This window comes from Centrocercus urophasianus, unplaced genomic scaffold, assembly GCF_019232065.1.
Source record: "Centrocercus urophasianus isolate 14NV4802_14NV808 unplaced genomic scaffold, USGS_Curo_1.0 seq_2, whole genome shotgun sequence".
Classification (NCBI taxonomy): domain Eukaryota; kingdom Metazoa; phylum Chordata; class Aves; order Galliformes; family Phasianidae; genus Centrocercus; species Centrocercus urophasianus.
In genome coordinates, this window is record NW_024884755.1 from 643,324 (window position 1) to 659,499 (window position 16,176).

Sequence of the window (16,176 nt, forward strand, 5' to 3'; positions counted from 1 at the left end):
CTTGGTAAGCTGTGGACCCACAGGCATCCTCTCAGCACTCAGGAATGCTGCTGTCAGCTCACCTGCTGGTTTCCCCTCACTCACAAAGCTAACTCTCTGTCTCTCAAACGTCAGGCAGTGGAAAAAAAAAAAAGGATATGATTCATGTTTGGATAACTTACTGCTTACACACAGAATGACTTGACACAAACGTACTCTCCCTGCAATTCAGGATTCAAGCTCTTATTCCAAATCTCAACACATAAGTAATATTGCATTTTATTTTTTTTTCAGTAACTCACTTAAGCAAACTCTCCAGATCAATAAAATTTCTATCACCTTCACCTGGTATAGAACGTGAGGCTCATATATATCAACGCCCTTCCTTTCCTCCTGTCTTCCTTTCAAACAAGTCATCATTTTCCAGTTTTCATATAATTTCCGCAAAACAATTGTTTGGTTTTTTTTCTGTGCATAAAGATCAATTCATTAGATCATGTTTTTTTTTTTTGTCTCCGGGCACTGAGTATCCCCTTTTGTTGAAGGGCATTGGAGTGCATGCAACTAACCCGGAAGAGCAGCATTCCCATTATTTCCCTATGGCATTTAACTGGGAACTTTGAGACATAACAAAAAGGAAACCTGCTGACGTTTAATGTTTCAGACTGTGGGAAGGGCTCATGGCTTTGTTCAGTCACTTGAGTATATTTCAGGTAGGAAAGGGTCTCCCTGTGAAGAACAAACAGCATTTCTCTTTCATCCACATCACGTGAGTGTTCTACTTACATCATCACAGCCACCCCGAGACATCAAAAGTGTCAGAGATCTCATCCCTTTGGAACTGACTGCAGATCAACAGTCTTGTGCTGTAATTAGCAACTTCCTTCATTTCTTACCTGCTGAAGGCAGATATCACAACTACTGTTTTTCCACATCACTACCCAAAACCAACAGTAAATTGCCACCTATGGGACTCCAAATGCAAGATTCCTTTACATTATAAAAAAGTCTGAGCAACATGGCATTGCCTAAAGCAATGAATGTTCATGAAATGCCTGCTACTTGCCTAATCGTGGCTTTTCACTTACCAGCAAAACTACACAACAGGTAAAAATTCCTTGCGAATTGCTGAATCCACTTCCACATGATAACAGGGATTCATGCAGCGGGTAACACTGGGGAAGAAAACACTGGAAAGTTCTAGAACTGCTTCTATGCTCCCTTTGTTAAGAATGCAATACCAATTATAGCATGCAGTTTATCTTCTTTCTTCAGTGCTCCTTCACAGAGATTTTTGAAATTATTTTTACAAGCTGGCCAGAGACTCTGCTGACATCGCTGCCCTCCTCCTGAGAGACACTGCTTAGAAGCTGAAAGCCAGAAGTGCTATTTTTGCTTTCCCATAGGATGGATGCTCGGTTGCCATAAATCCCTTCCTCCTGCAGCTGATCTCCTGTCTGCAGTATGTGATACAATCCTCCTCCAGGTTAGGAATGAGACTTTGAGATGTAAATTGGAGCGTGCTATACTGCTGCTAAATACTGCTGCTAAATCTCTCACATTTGAACTGAATGGGAAAATGGTTCTGTTCTTCTTTTATTTAGTGACTTGTACTTCTTCCTTAAAAAGTAAAGATTGGAGACGCTGCTCCTGAGAGCGATGTTTATTCACGTGACACAGCACTTCGCTCTCTTATGGGCAATCCTGCTGAAGCCAACTGGCTTACTTTTAATTATTTGCCTGCATTTGCACAACAAAGGGATTGCAAAAGCTAGTGTCACAAATCCAGCACGACATTCCTGACAAATAAGAATTCTCTGCCACAGGCAAGCCAACCAATTAGGAAATGCAAATCTGTTCCTGAAAGTGCCAGGAGGAAAAAGAGTGACTGACGTTGCACTGGTCTCCTGACCTACATCCTTGTGCTTTATTTCTCACAGCGAAAAATTCAACCGTGCGGGATTTCATACACCGGCACCGATCTGACCGCTCTTGCACGGACCGCTGATCGTCCACAGCACCGCCCACCTCTCAGCCCCGTTCCCACCTCCGCGACGGGCGGGAATTCTCTCCGCGCATGCGCAGCACTGCCTGGTGGCGGCTGAGCGGGAGTTGTTGCGCGCCCGTCCGCCTTGGCATGGCGGAAGCGTATTTCCCGGTGGGCCCCGGGTTGGGCCCCGAGGAGAACTTCTTATCGCTGGACGACATCCTCATGTCGCAGGAGAAGCTGCCTGGCCGCGCCGAGAGCAACCTGCCCCGCTTGGCCTTCGCGCTGGGCCAAGGGACCGGCGCCGGCTCGGGGGACTCCATCCCTGAGGTGACGAACGGCGGGAACTACAACTCCCGGCAGGCACCGCGCGGGGCGGTGCAGGGCGGGCGGCTGGGCGGCGGCGCGGGGCATGCTGGGAGCGCGAGGCGCTGCCCGGGGCTGCGAGGAGCGGAGCGCAGCTGTTTCCACCAGCGGTGTTGTGTGGGGTTACGCTCGAGCAGCGCCGTTGTTTTGAGGTCGACGCAAAGACTCAGAGTCCTGCAGTAATAATTAGTGAATAGCGTTTTGTTTATATCTCAGTTATGGAATCCTTAGCGTTGGAAGGGACCTTTAAAAGCCATCTATTCCAACTCTCAGCAGGGCACAGGGACACCACAGCGCCATCAGGCTGCTCAGGGCCTGATCCGCCCTGGCCTTCACAGTCTGCAGGGACGGGGCTGCCACCACCTCTCTGGGCAAGCATTCCTCACTGCCCTCACTATAAAAGACTCCTTCCTTACATCCAACCTAAACCTACCCTCTTCAAGCATGAGGCTGTTCTGAGCACAAAACTGGCCCTTTGTAATACCGGATCTTCACTGTTAAAGTTTTCTGACAGTTTCTGGGGTTAGTCCACGTGTGTTTTCCTGGGGACAGCCCTTGCCTTTCTCTCTTTGTGCAGGGCTCAAAGCTAGAGATCCCGATGTGGCTGGCCAAGGGGCTGCATGACAGCAAGAGGAGGCTGATCTCTGTGGAGCTGCCGAAGATCTACAAGGAGGCCTGGAGGACAGTGTTCAGAGCTGATGCCAATGTGGTCGATTTGCATAAAATGGGGCCGTACTACTATGGATTTGGCTCCCAGCTCCTAAACTTTGACAACCCAGAGAACCCCGAGATAGCTCAGACTATCCTGCAGGCAAGTATGAGAGCCGAGGCCTGAAGTTTGTCTCTGTGTTTGCATATCTTCTTGTTCCCAGCTGCCCAGAAGACTCCAGGATAAACAGCTTGTTCCAATTCAGATGACTTCTGAATGGATTAAGGATCTGTAGATCAGGTGGTATGACCCTTTTGGGGAATTGCAGCCTATTAATGTCAGTGCAAGCCTCAAGTGCACATCCAAGAGTTGGATTCTAGCTTAGAGTTTCCATGCTGTAAATACGATATTTCAGAAAATCCCATAAAATAGGACTAAAGAGGATGCAACTGTATTTTATCTGTTCCATTGCTGCAAGGCAGAATTGATTTGCCCTATTTTTTTTGTTTTTAACCTGTTTTTAAAGCTCTCTTCATACTGTCCTGTGCAGCTGTTCCATTGCTTCACCATCCTATCTTAGGCTTAAACAAAATCTGTTTCACAGCAATACAAGCTCTGTTCTGTTTGTCTCACACAAAGTAAACACTGAGAACAGATTCTCTTCCTTCCTGCAGCAGGCTATTATGTATTTGAACATTGACTTTCTTCACTCTGGGATAAATGATCCCAATTCATTTGATACCTCACTGTGTGTCATGCTTCCTAACCTCTGATCGCTGCTGGTATTTTTCCAGTTCAGCTCCAGCTGCTTGGATCAGCAGTATCTTGAACAGCACACATCTTGCCTTGTGCCCATGGGAAGATTCCTTTGAGAATTTTCCAGGCCATGATGGTGTTTCCTCATCACAACACAGCTTTTCTATTTTTCTCGATAGTGCGACATTGCCACATTTGGTTTGCAGTCCACAGTGAGGTGGTAAAGCCTGCGTATTTAGACCATCATTCTATAATCTGCATTTTTGTAATTAATTATTTCTGCCTTTGTGTGGAACCTTGCAGTAGTCCAGCTAAATTACATCCAATGATTTTCAGACTGTTTTTCTAGTTTGTCAGGATTACTTGTGAATTATTATTCACAAGTACCCTGATGTGTCCACATCATGGGGGATGATCCGTCCTTCTATTCCTGGATATTGTTTGCTAATCTAATAACCATAATTTCTATTCCATTAATTAACTTCATTCATGAAATTATCAAATATTACTCCTTCCTTAGAGGGGACTACGGAAGGCTTGCTTTCTGCATTGAGGAGGTGACCACACCTTTTCTCATCTTTTCCTTCTGCTGATGTACATCTTAGCAAGAGAACCACTTCAGTACGTCACTAGTTGACTGAAATATCAAAGCATGCAAGGTGCAACTTGTTGAAAGCAAATGAGAGGAGCTGTGCTGTTTTACTTTAAAAAAAAAAAAAACCAAAAAACCACCATAAATAGGGTTTTGACTCCCTCCTTGTTTTTGCTTGGGTTTAAAACCTTTCAGTATATCCTTTTGGTTTTTAAAATGTTGTGTGTTAGTCGTAGACTGGGGGGGGGGCAAGTGTTATTTCAGCATGCTGAATCTTCCTCATGATGACATATCTTCTGGTCCATTCACAAGCTGCAGCTTGTCTGTTCCTACAGCAGCTGCTGTGGCACAAGATTCATTCCACTGGTTAAGTGAGATGGAGTGCATGCTAATTGTGTTACGCCCTCTGGTCTGCTCAAGCCTGTCGTTAGAGAGCAGCCAAATCTAATTCCATGAATGCTTCCTCTCCACTGTATCAGATATTCACTCTCCAAGCTCAGGCAGGAAGTGGTTTGTCTTCATACCCAGGATTAATAGGTGCTGTGTACACAGCCGTGCCAGCAGCTGGCAGACCCTGCTGTGAGCATCTCCTGTCTTGGAAGGTCTCTAGCATTCAAGCTGAAGCAGCCCCTGCTTTACGTGTCAGTAATTTTGCTTATCTTCTTTAGACGTTTATCAGCCGTTTCCGTCGTATCATGGACTCCTCTCAGAATGCCTACAATGAGGACACCTCAAGTCTGGTGGCTCGGCTGGATGAGTTAGAGCGAGCCTTATTTCAAGCTGGCCAGAAGGGGCTGAACGACTTCCAGTGCTGGGAAAAGGGACAGGCTTCACAAATCACAGTTTCCAGTCTGGTCCAGAATTACGGGAAAAGAAAATTTACAGAAATGGATGGGTAAAAGGCTGAAGAACAGGTGGTTGCAAGAGGGGACACAGATTGATTATCACAGAAAAGAAAGATGAATCAGCTTTAGGAAAAGGACAGACTCTCTGTCCATTAGTGGCAGTTCTTCTTTCTGACATCTTCGGATTAGCCTAGTGCAAATTTTGAAGGCAGATGGGAAGTGTATTAAAAATAGATCACATCATGTTGCTGGATAGCCCTATGGCTTACTCATACCACTCCTGAGGATCTGTGGTTGTAGTGCTTGCTAAGTGGCTGAAAGGATATGAGAGGATTTTCTAAAAGGGTAATTGATATTTATCATTCTTTATCCTCCGAATTTATATTTGCAGTGCCAGATCCGTTTGGAAAAGAAGTGTAATTGTTTGTATTCCATCCTTCCCATACCAGCCTCATGGGAACATCTGTTTCCAGCTTCTCTGTTCTTTGGAGAGCCCCAATTATATGAAAAAAGTGCCACAAACCACACTGAACTTTTCCCATTTCTTGTACATTTAAGTATAACAGATGCTGTCCATGAGGCAGGGATCCTTTTCCTTGCTGATTTTTGCACACGTTAGTACCTCAGAGAATGTTTTTCCAGCTGTGCAGGTCTGAGGAGCTGCCTGGTCTTTTCCTCCCCCTCCAGCTCTGTGGGATCAGCGCTGAGAGTGGTGGAGGATGTTCCCAGCTGCTATGAGTGCCTTTAGTGACAGATGTGTTTTGGCAGCAGATGTCGAGCTCTTCCACTCATTTCACAGGAGCAACCAAAGTTAGTCTGGACTGAGTTAAAAGCAGGTGCTTTAATGGAAATCATCCTCCATTATCAACCTCTGTCATCTGTTTTCCCATGAGAAAATCTTCTGCATACTAAGTTCGGTTACTAATGGAGGGACAGAGCAAACGAACCGAGTTTCCTTCATTCTGATCCATCTGATTCTATTAAATGTCATCACTGCCAGTAGGAGAGATTGAAGCTGGTACTCACTGAGCAGCCCAGTGGTTATCATCCTACATGCACATCCTTCCTGCTCCAGGAGCCACCGGGAGACAGCAGCAGTTCTGATGCAAGACCTTCAAGATTTATGCACCAATTCTTGTAGGAGTTGTCTGCATGTGTATCTGGACACCAGATTCTTCAGACTAAAGACCTGCAGAACAAACAGCGCGTGATCATTCCTCTGAAGCTTTGCCCTGGAGGTTGTGAGGGGGGGCAGGGTGTTGGCCTCAGCACCTGCTGGGGAGACAAACTGGAAGTTGTGTCTCACAAAGTACCTCGATGTGTACAGATTCAAATGCTGCTGTACAACGTAGCCTAGGCATTTTCTTGTAACATTTGTATGTTTTCTATTTCTGGATTTTTATGCTGAATAAATATTTTTAAGGGGAAGTTATTTGATTTAAAGTGACCGTTCTTAGCTGTCCAGCAATAGAGAAATTAGTCGTGAATAGTGCAGATCTCTGCAAAGTCACGGCTGCAGAGGACAGTGCAGTGCTGGTCATCCCATTCCTGTTCTCTTTTAGGTGACATGGTCAGGAACTGTTTTCCTGCAGTCAGCTGCCAACTTATCCTATGTGAGTAGCAGCAGTTTGCTGAAGCCATGGCAGAAACACTTCCAAACTGATAAAAGCTATTGATTTTGTAAGTCCACATTTTCATGGTTGGTTTTTTAGAAGGGAGGTGATTCCATGTTAACTTCTCAGCAGTGTGACAGCCAACAGGTGGGAGCTGGCTGTTTCTGTTCAAACCCTGCTGCCCCAAGTGCTAAAGCACAGATTGCAAATCATGTCCAAATTGCATTTAGTGTTCCAGCTGCAAGGGAAGCAAGTTTAACCTCACCTGTGATAAAAGCACTTCAGGTTTGGAAGGGTTGTTTTAAGATGGTTGCTTTGAGAGCTGGTTTATAACAAGAAGTCATTCTCTCCTCAGTTTCTAGATTAGATTTGATGGCTCTCCAAACTCATTTTCCTGTGTTTGTAAGAACATTTCTCATCGTTACTGCTGGGTACAAAGTCCAGACAGATGGTGTACGCTTACCAGTGTTTTGTGCAGCCAGTTTCAGAGTAGGGAGATTGAAGTAGTCCTTAATGTCAGATGTCTCTTTTAGTAACCCCGAGTGCTTTGTAAAAAAAAGAATAAAAAAACACCATAATATCCGTAAAAATCCAATCCTGCAATTTTTAATTACTGTTTTTTGTCTGTAGATCTGATATTCTGTGGGTTTTCTTTTTTCATTTCTGGCTGGAATGCTTTATTCTGTTTGGAAGCACTTTGTTGCTACTGCAGACACCCACTGCTGCTGTTAAGCCTTTAGGATAGCTGACAAAAGAATGCTCTGTCATTTTTGTGAACACAGACTGTCCTTTATGATTGCGCAGCAGCAAGCTGTGCCAGAGGAATTTGAATTCCTATATTACCAGAATGGCACAATAGGTTACAGAACTGTACAAAAGAGGTACAAAAAGGACTTCTAAGTGTCACTACTCCCCATGTCCCTCATCTTCACACTGCAGGACTGACATCTATAAGAAATCTGTATGTCTATGCAGTGTTTTCCATTACAACCAAAAATAACAAATTCAGGATGCTGGTTACTCTTTCACATGAAAACCTAAAGGAACATTCTTATGGCATGTTTTCTGAGAAACCCAGAGGCTGGCTTGGTGCAGTCCTTCCCCAAAGGTGAGAGCTGGTCCTGTTAGACCCATCTCAGGGCAACATTTGTCTGAGTAGCTCCTGAAAAGCTGCTTCTGCTGGGCAGCCTCCCTGGATGCTCCATTCCAGAGCCAGGCTGTGGTGTGTGACAAACAGGGAGCTGTGTGTGCACCAGTGCAGCAGAAGATAGAGTCACTTCAGCTTCCTAGCAGTGAGCTGTTACAACAGCCAGTGAAACTGAAGACCTTTCCTCACCTGAATTTCACATGAACTATTAGCACTCCAGGCTTCTTATCTGGCTCCATGTACTCTTCCAAGTACGTGAGGCAGCTGTGGGTGTTTGAGGCCCAGTTAAACACAAAGAGCTTTGCAGTCATCCAAACACAAACTCTCAGCTATCCAAACTACTTTTTCCACAAGAGTTCTGCTTTACTCCCTTGATTTTCTGTGCTATAAATGAGGTCTCATTTTGTCCTCTGGCCTCGGTTTATTTTTGGTCAGCAGAAGAAAAAGCTGTTGATTGTTTCTGCTAACTAGGAAGCTACAGGCATAGTCATTCAGACCAGCAGCTTCCAGGAGAGGTGGTAGTAAGGAATATTTTGGAAACTGACCTACAGTAATGCCATGAATTAATTGTAATTAATTATACCAGAGAAACAATGGCACCTAGCTGAGTTAAAGAGCATAAGCATTTCCAATTCTGATTACTATAACACGATGGAAAGAGGCTGCAGCAGGTGAGGATACACTCAAATGTAGCTAGAGACACAGAAAACCACAACTGCTTACCCTTACAAGACCTCCAGTAAGCAGGAATCTCTACAGAGACATCTTTGCCTCCACTGCCACCCCTTAAATGAGGTCTGGGAAGGGGTGGAGCCAGGATCCAGTCACTCAGGTACATTGCATGCACCTGAGCTCCCCTGGGATGGCCCTGCCTTCCCACCAGGTGCTCAATCACTGCTTCAAGCTGTGACTTGGTATTTCTGCTGCAGTCAGTGATCTTCTGGCCATTTTTTTGGTGACTAGCTGTTAGAAGAACTTCATTCAGAATGTTAATTGACCCAATGGCTGAATAGAGATGTGATCTAATCCAACACTGGGACAATGGTGTCTGTTTTCTTTACATAGAGCTGCTTCTGTGCCCAGATGTGCTGTTTATAAAAGCACATGGTCTGGTGGCACATCATGCGGCTAGGAAGATTGTGGTTTTATTTAAAAGTCCAGCTCTCTGTTTAGCACTGCCTGGCAGTGGGCAGCTCAGAGCTGTTCCGTACCTGTTTCTTTTTCTGATGATTGAATGATTTTGTACTCTGGATTGGAAGCAATGACATAATTTCTTACAGCAAATATGTTGCCAGGCTTTCACAGCTCTGCTGCATCTACCAGAGCTCAGCTAGTTACTTGGTGAGTGCTTGACAGAGCTAAAAGATTCCCCTTTTCAGAAATCATGCTGGCTTCCTTGGTCCATCTCATTAAATCCTTGCTGCTAAGCTTCATCAGGACTGCCAGGTATCTGATTAAATACAGAGAAGCACTTTTCTTACTCTCCATCCTTCTCCCCCATCCAAACAGGAGATTGGCCCAGCGGGAGAGTGGCCAAGCGTGGATAGCTGAGCCAGCAGTTCTGCTCCATTTGCCTGATATTGCCAACCCAGAAGTACTTTTACTAGGGCTGACAGCAGCCTGAGCACTAAAAGCTGAGCTGAATTGTCTGTGGGACTTCACACGAAAACTGGTGGAAGGATAACAGCTACTGTGGTTTCATCGTGTCACACTGAATGGGGAAGGAAGGGAGACCACACGCATTTGAAACTTATTTCTGATGGGTTCACTTTTAAGTCTGGCTTTGGGAGCTGATCTCCAGTTGATAAGACATGCTTTGCTTTGTTTCATGCTGATCGGGCAGAGGGATTCAAATGTGGGGCAGACAGATCTTGTTTGTGAAAGAAGCTGGGCAGTTAAAAGTGGCTCTGGCTTCAGACCACCTTGCAGTGTGCTGCATCTCCTGCTGCCATGACTACATGGCCATGGCCTGGGAGGGTCGCTGTGTGCACTGCTGGTCAGAACTGGGACAGGGGGAGTGGAGCTGAAGATGTTATTTTTGTGTGAGCCCTACCAAAACTGCTTGTTTCAGTAGAAGGTAATGAGAACTCTACTGATGTTCTTGTGCCTTTAGACCCAAGTAGATGGCTAAGTGACTCGTTGCACATGCAGGGTGAGACTCAAGATGAGTTTAGGTTGCACTGCCTTGTTTTGGATTTGAGCATGCAGGAAGAACAGATGTCATAGTTGGCATAGACACTGAAAATGAAGTATTGCTGATTGCTGCATAAGGACGGACTGAGAGAAAGCTGCCAAGAGTTGCACACAGAAGAAGAGGTGGACAGGCCGTTGGCTGTACCACATTCAGATGTGCTGAGTGTGCCTGAGCGGGTGCAGGACTGGCCTCGTGCTGGAGCAGTCAGTGCCTGGGGAGCACAGCGTGGAGCCAGGCAGAGCAGGTAGCAGAAGAAAGAGCCCTGGCTTCTGCCTTCTCTTTCCCAAAGTGCTTCCTGTGTCATCCTCAGTCTGAGACAGCCTAAGAAGTAGGGTTAGGATGAGTGTGTGTATAATGAAGGCTGTGGTTCACAGAGATCAAGAAGGAAAAAGACCGGACAGTCAGTTGCATGTTTTCTACTTGCCCTGTCCTTCCCTGCCAGCCCAGCACATGACATTCAGACTCCAAAGCCCATCTGCTGGGACTGGGCTCTGTTGTCCTGGGGTCCCTTGCAGTGTTGGAAGGAGCTGGGCTCTGTGGCTGTTTCCATTTCTATAGTATGTCCCCTGAATCTGGGACAACCAGGGATGGGAGAACAAGTGAAGCTGTGTCCACCTTCTCCCTGCAGCTTGTTGCAGGGAGCTCTGTTGGCTGCCAGGGAGCAAGAAAAGCTCCTGTAAAGAAGTTGCCAGGCACAGTAGCCCTGGAAGCACCTGGCCATGGGAGCAGCAGGCATAGAAAGGCAACCAGACTCACAGGAGGAAGAACTTCAGCAGTCCTTCAGATGTGTTTGAGCAGGAGACAGCAGGTGGGACAGGCGGTTTGAACGGGACCTCTTCATTACTGTTGTATCTCAGTGTTATAGATGGTGTAGCTGGTTTCTGTCAGTGCACTGTGGCATGCTTATTCTGTGACCAAAGCCTGATGTCAAAAGACTTGGAGATGTGTGAGGAGGTAAAAGAGATGAGGAGTCAGGGAGTGAAAAACAGCCTAGAGGGAGCTTGGAAGAAGGCCTGAAGATGAGGAGAAAGAGGAAGACCATGAACTCCTACCTTCCCCAAGCACTCTCCATTGTCTTGTTTTGCTTCGTAGGGGAAATCGATCCTGGGATCCCCTTCCCCAACACGGAGGGCTGTCAGCTTCCCAGCACAGGTGCCAAGCTTCCTGGGAGCCAGGCTGATCCCACTGCTGCCCCCCGGCGCTGTGCAGGAGAGCAGCTGGCTGCAGCAGCCAGACCACTCCACGGCTGTGTGGAAAATTACAGGGGGTTGCACAGCCCCAAAAAGCTGAGGCATTTGTTCTGGTTTTCCAAACACTTCATTAATGTGATTGACAATATTAGAAGGTTCCTGAGATTAGCATGCTTCTATTTTTGAAGAGTTATTTCTGATGGCAGGCTGCCAAGCAGTGCCACTGGCCTCCGTAATCTTTCTATCTGATTGGCAGGACACACTGTGGTCTTTTGCCTTTTGTTAGCCTCTCTGAAGCCATATGATTCCAGCTCTTCACAGGGTTCTCCTACAGTCAGAGGAAACATACTTTATCCAGGTTTTCCTGCCCTTGTGTTGCAGGGTAGAAAGAATTTGTCCTTTAGATGCTGGTATGCTGCTGAGCAAGGTTTGGTGAAGGAGATACCTCCTGAGAGTCATGGAAATGCTGTCCCATCTCTGTTGTGATGCTGTGATTAAAACAACAGCAGCAAAAGTGGTAAAAGGAAAATGGACGTTGTACAACCCATCCTGTGCTCACAGCTGGTGTAGCTCACAAGGCTGTGCCTATCTCCAGTAGTTCTGGTGGTCCCTTGAGGGCCCTCCCTAGCTAGGGTGCTCTTTAGGTAAAGCAGGAGAATGATTGTTACAAAAATGGTTTGCAGACATGCACAAACAGGGGGTCTGGCCTGAACAAATAGGCAGAGCTTTCCCTGACTTCAGACCAAGAGATTGCAGATGCTTAAGATGCAGCATGGCTTTTCTTCTCATGCGTTAGAGCAAAATGGGAGTGGGGAGATAACCACCCAGTAGCACAGGCCTTTAGCTGGGGGGCTTGGCAGCATTGGAGGTGGGAAAAAACAGTGCAGGAGATAGAGAAATAAAGGCACCATCAAAACAACCCTCAGATATTTGTCTTCAAAGCCCATAGCCTGACTGTAGACACTCTGGGGAAGACATTAATACCTGTTTGAATGGCAGAGGCTCCTGGTTTGCTCCAGACTGTCTAGGTTTATTACCACCATTTTACCAAGCACTGCCTGGAGCCTGAGCTGTGAGTTTTGCTATTCAGTTTGGGCTCCGGTGCACAAACACAGCTCTAGCTGCCTGGCTGGCACAGGCAGAGATGGGCACTGCTCTGCATTTGCACCAGCAGCATCAGAGGGATGCTCTCTGCACCCAGAGCTTCGAGTCAGCAGGGCAGGATGACACAGAAAAAAGGAAATTGCTGCATTGTCCTCCTGCTTACCTCTGTGCACAGCTCTGCCCTCCCACAGCCCTGGCTCTCGGCCAGGTTCCTTTGGCCAAGGGAGCCAGCAAGGAGTGGCTGCCACCTGGCAGACCCCTCGCCTGGCCCCTCTGGCTGGAGCCTGCCCCCGCCTCCCCCCTGAAAACTCACAAGCCGATTAAGCCAGCGTGTTAATTGGCTGTGACAGCTCATTTTGTTATCTTGCAGTTCATTATTGATGGGGTGCGTGTGACTAGATTCCCAGCAAAGGTCAGTGCCAGGCCTCCCTTTCTGCCTGGCCAGAACGTGGGCACAGTAGGGCAGCAGCTCTGAGAATGGCACTGGTCATGCTGTGCAGCACCCTGCAGGGGATGTCCTGTGGCACCGCGTGGCTTCACCTTGGCTTCTCTAAAGAACAGGGCTGGAAGGGGCAGGAGTGGGGAGGGAGGTGTGCACTGGAGGATCAGGAGGATGCAGCGGTGTGCTTTGGCTAAAAGCTCCAAAACTAACGTTCTGTCCCTCTGTCTCCCTCCTCAGCATCCGCTGGGTCCGTGGCCCAAAAGCAGCACGACATGAGAGTTCATTAGTGAGGAGCAGGACGAAATCGTTAGGACCGATGGATCCCTCTGAGCAAGAGGCATCGATCAGCTGCAGGTCGAGGAGAAGGTCAGGGACAGAGCCGGCGGGGTGCAGGCTGGGGAGTTGGGTGTGCAGCTGCTCTGTGAAAGCTCTCAGGCCAAGTACAGAGCAGGGGGTGCAGAGACTGGCCAAACCCCTCTGGGTGCCTTCTCCTGCCCAGGCAAGGGCTAGCTGGGCTGGCAGCCTTTCTGCATGCTGCCCTGCCCCACTTTATCCCCCTGGGAAAGCAGTGTGTGTTTCCAGACCTGGTGCCCACAGCACCCCAGAGCTGTGGTACCCCCAAGCAGCCAGCAGAAAGGGTGCTACTTGCCATACCCACCCGTGTGTCCCCAAACACCACCAGTGGCAATAAGGCAACTATGGAATCCTGGGGAGCCATCAAGCCTTCCCACTGCATCGCCACCTCCTTAAGCCACTCCAGCACCCGAGAGCCTTGGGGATGGCATTACCCCACTCTGCAAGGGAAGGTTAAAGTGGACACTGTTGCTTGTTGTGCAATTGGAAATGCTCATTAATGCGGCCTTTGAGAGCATGCTGGTCTCTAGGCTCCAAGGAGACACCTTGCAGTCTGCTCTGTCTCACGCCTATCAGCTTGTTAAGCACATCTGTATGCACACAGTTGCTTTCTGCACAGCTCTGCTCTGCTCTGCTGACAGGTATTTATTTAAAGCCTGGCTTGACTGTGAGTGGGGGCTGCTTCCTCCCTGCTGGGAAGGTGGCACCTGGCCCTGTGCACACCAAACCCAGGCAAGACAGGCAAATGTTGTGGTTTCCATGCATCCTGAACAAGGTTTTGGTGTTTCTAGAGGCATTCCAAGGCCTTGAGATGGAGACTGTTGGACACAGCTCTTGCTGTGGACACAGAGGTAACACCTGGCCCTACTGAGCCCCTGCAGACGCAGCTTCGGAACTGAGCTGACAGCAAAGTCCTCGGGGCTGCCATGCTCCTTGCTTTGCCCTGAGTTCCATCACTGCTGGGTGCAGCTGACCTGTGGGAGTTCTGCCTGGCAGCTCGCTGGGCAGGTTGTTGGTCTGGTTTTTGACCAAAATCCTCCTGTTCTGCCATAGTGGAGGTGCTGCGTGTGAATGAAAAAAGAAACTTGAATGGAGCCCAGCCTTGTTTGAGAGATGTGTGAGAATAATTTGTTGGGGCCCTTGGGCTGAGGCAGAGCTTGCAGCCAGGATGGAAAATTACTGCGAGCCCTATGCTGCAAGGGCAGGAGGCAGCCACAGCTGGAGGCCTGCCAGCACTGCCACGAGAATGGTGCTGCTGTCAGAGCGTGGCCGACTGTGACCGTGGGCAAAGTGTGTGCCCACAGCTTTCTAAGGGATCCAGAGATTTGGGTGCCCTGTGCATCACCTGTTTCCAAGAGTGTTTTAGGAAACAGGCCCTTCTCATGCATCTTGCCCATCGCTGATTCTCCTTGTTTCTCCCATTTCTGAACACCTTGACTAAAATAGCCTGTCACAGGTCCAGGGCGGAACAAGGCAGGACCAGCAGCCACGCACTCCAAGCAACATTATGATTTAAGAGTGACAATAAAAACATCACACTCATGCGCAACTGGGGCTAAATTTAGTTCTGATCCTTAGCACATCATCACTGGACTGCGTGTGCCTGGGGGCAGCTCCTAATTCCTGCTGGATAAAGCCTCATTGAGCACACCCATCCCCTGCCTGGAATGTGTGCAGCCATCACGTCTGCCTCACATCAGTCTGGACTGTGCCACCCCAGCCCCCTGCTCCCCATCCACCTGCCCCATGCTCTGCCATGTGGCACAACCATTCTGAGGATAGGATGCTTCTCAAACAGCTGCAGCCCAGCTTCAGCATCACCACCCGCAGTGACATCTCTGGGCACAGGGCTCCCCGGCTCTTTGGTGCCAACAGGAAAAGAGCAAACAGCAGAAAACAGCACAAGTCTGCACGCTGCATCCCTAACCCTCCAAGAGTCCTTGACCACGGCTGTGACCTCCCTGATGCCATCTCCACAGCCAGACCTTGGTTTGACTGCCTGGCTGTCACATGGCTGAGATGAAAGTGCATGGAAAGCCATGTGGAAAATGCCACATCGACCCGCGGAGAGAAATGTGGAAAAATCCATGCTGTAAAACTCCCTTTAAACATGCAATTGAGGGTGCAGACCGCACCACGTTCATGCAGATTCCAAACCCCCTGCACAGTGTTATGCTGCTGCCTCCAGCTCAGTGCATGGAAAGCCTATGTTCTCTCCATACCTGATTAACTGTGCAATTATTCCAGCCATATGGCCACGCTCCTTTGGCAAGATAGCATCTAAAAGCTCCTATTTGGTCAAGTTGAACTTTGTGCAGAGAGGATAAATTCCTGGTGTGAAAATAATTTCTTCCTGTAGGAATCCCTGGCCGTTAGAGGAGGTTTACATTTGCACATTTGTATCAAGAGGATGTGACCCCTTCATATCCCTGCCCAGTTCCAAGGAGAACCTTTTGCTGTGGTGTGAGAGGCAGCCCTGAAGGCAGAGAAGAACCCGGGGGTGACGAGCCAGGTCCTGGCTGAACAACCCCCATGCTCCCCAACATCCCATTGAGGTGAGGAGGTGAACACAGCCTGGCACGCAGAGCTACTGGTGACTCAACAGGAGAGGCTGAAGTCAGCTGGAAGCTGGTTGCCATCCAACAAGCCTGGGACAAGCTGTCAGAACAGATGTACCGGGGATGGAACAGACGTGTGCCCCAGCCCTGCTGTGGGACGAGCTGCACTTGTGCCTGGGCTGTACAGGAGTGCTGTGAGTGCACCCACTGCAGTCCTGGAGTTTAGGGTTGGGAGAAAATTTGGGTCATTGTGTGAGACCTCCAGGGTAGGGGTTGTCTCCCAGATCCCAGCACCAAAATCCCAACCCTGGTGCAGCATCTTGTGTGGTTTAGGAGACCTTCAGCCTCAGCTAAGCTGAAGAAGTCCATAATGGAGGAGTGAGTGATGGAGTCCTGGCCC

The 16,176-nt window shown here is 48.2% G+C and overlaps 1 protein-coding gene across 1 annotated transcript; it reads left to right on the plus strand.

The window, feature by feature from the left end:
- Positions 1-2,073: 2,073 nt before the first annotated feature.
- Positions 2,074-6,606, plus strand: GINS3 (GINS complex subunit 3). The gene is made up of 3 exons (XM_042821805.1): positions 2,074-2,296; positions 2,910-3,143; positions 4,998-6,606. The coding sequence occupies exons 1-3, from the start codon at positions 2,117-2,119 to the stop codon at positions 5,226-5,228; spliced, it is 645 nt and encodes a 214-aa protein (XP_042677739.1). The 5' UTR covers positions 2,074-2,116; the 3' UTR covers positions 5,229-6,606.
- The last annotated feature ends 9,570 nt before the right edge of the window (positions 6,607-16,176 follow it).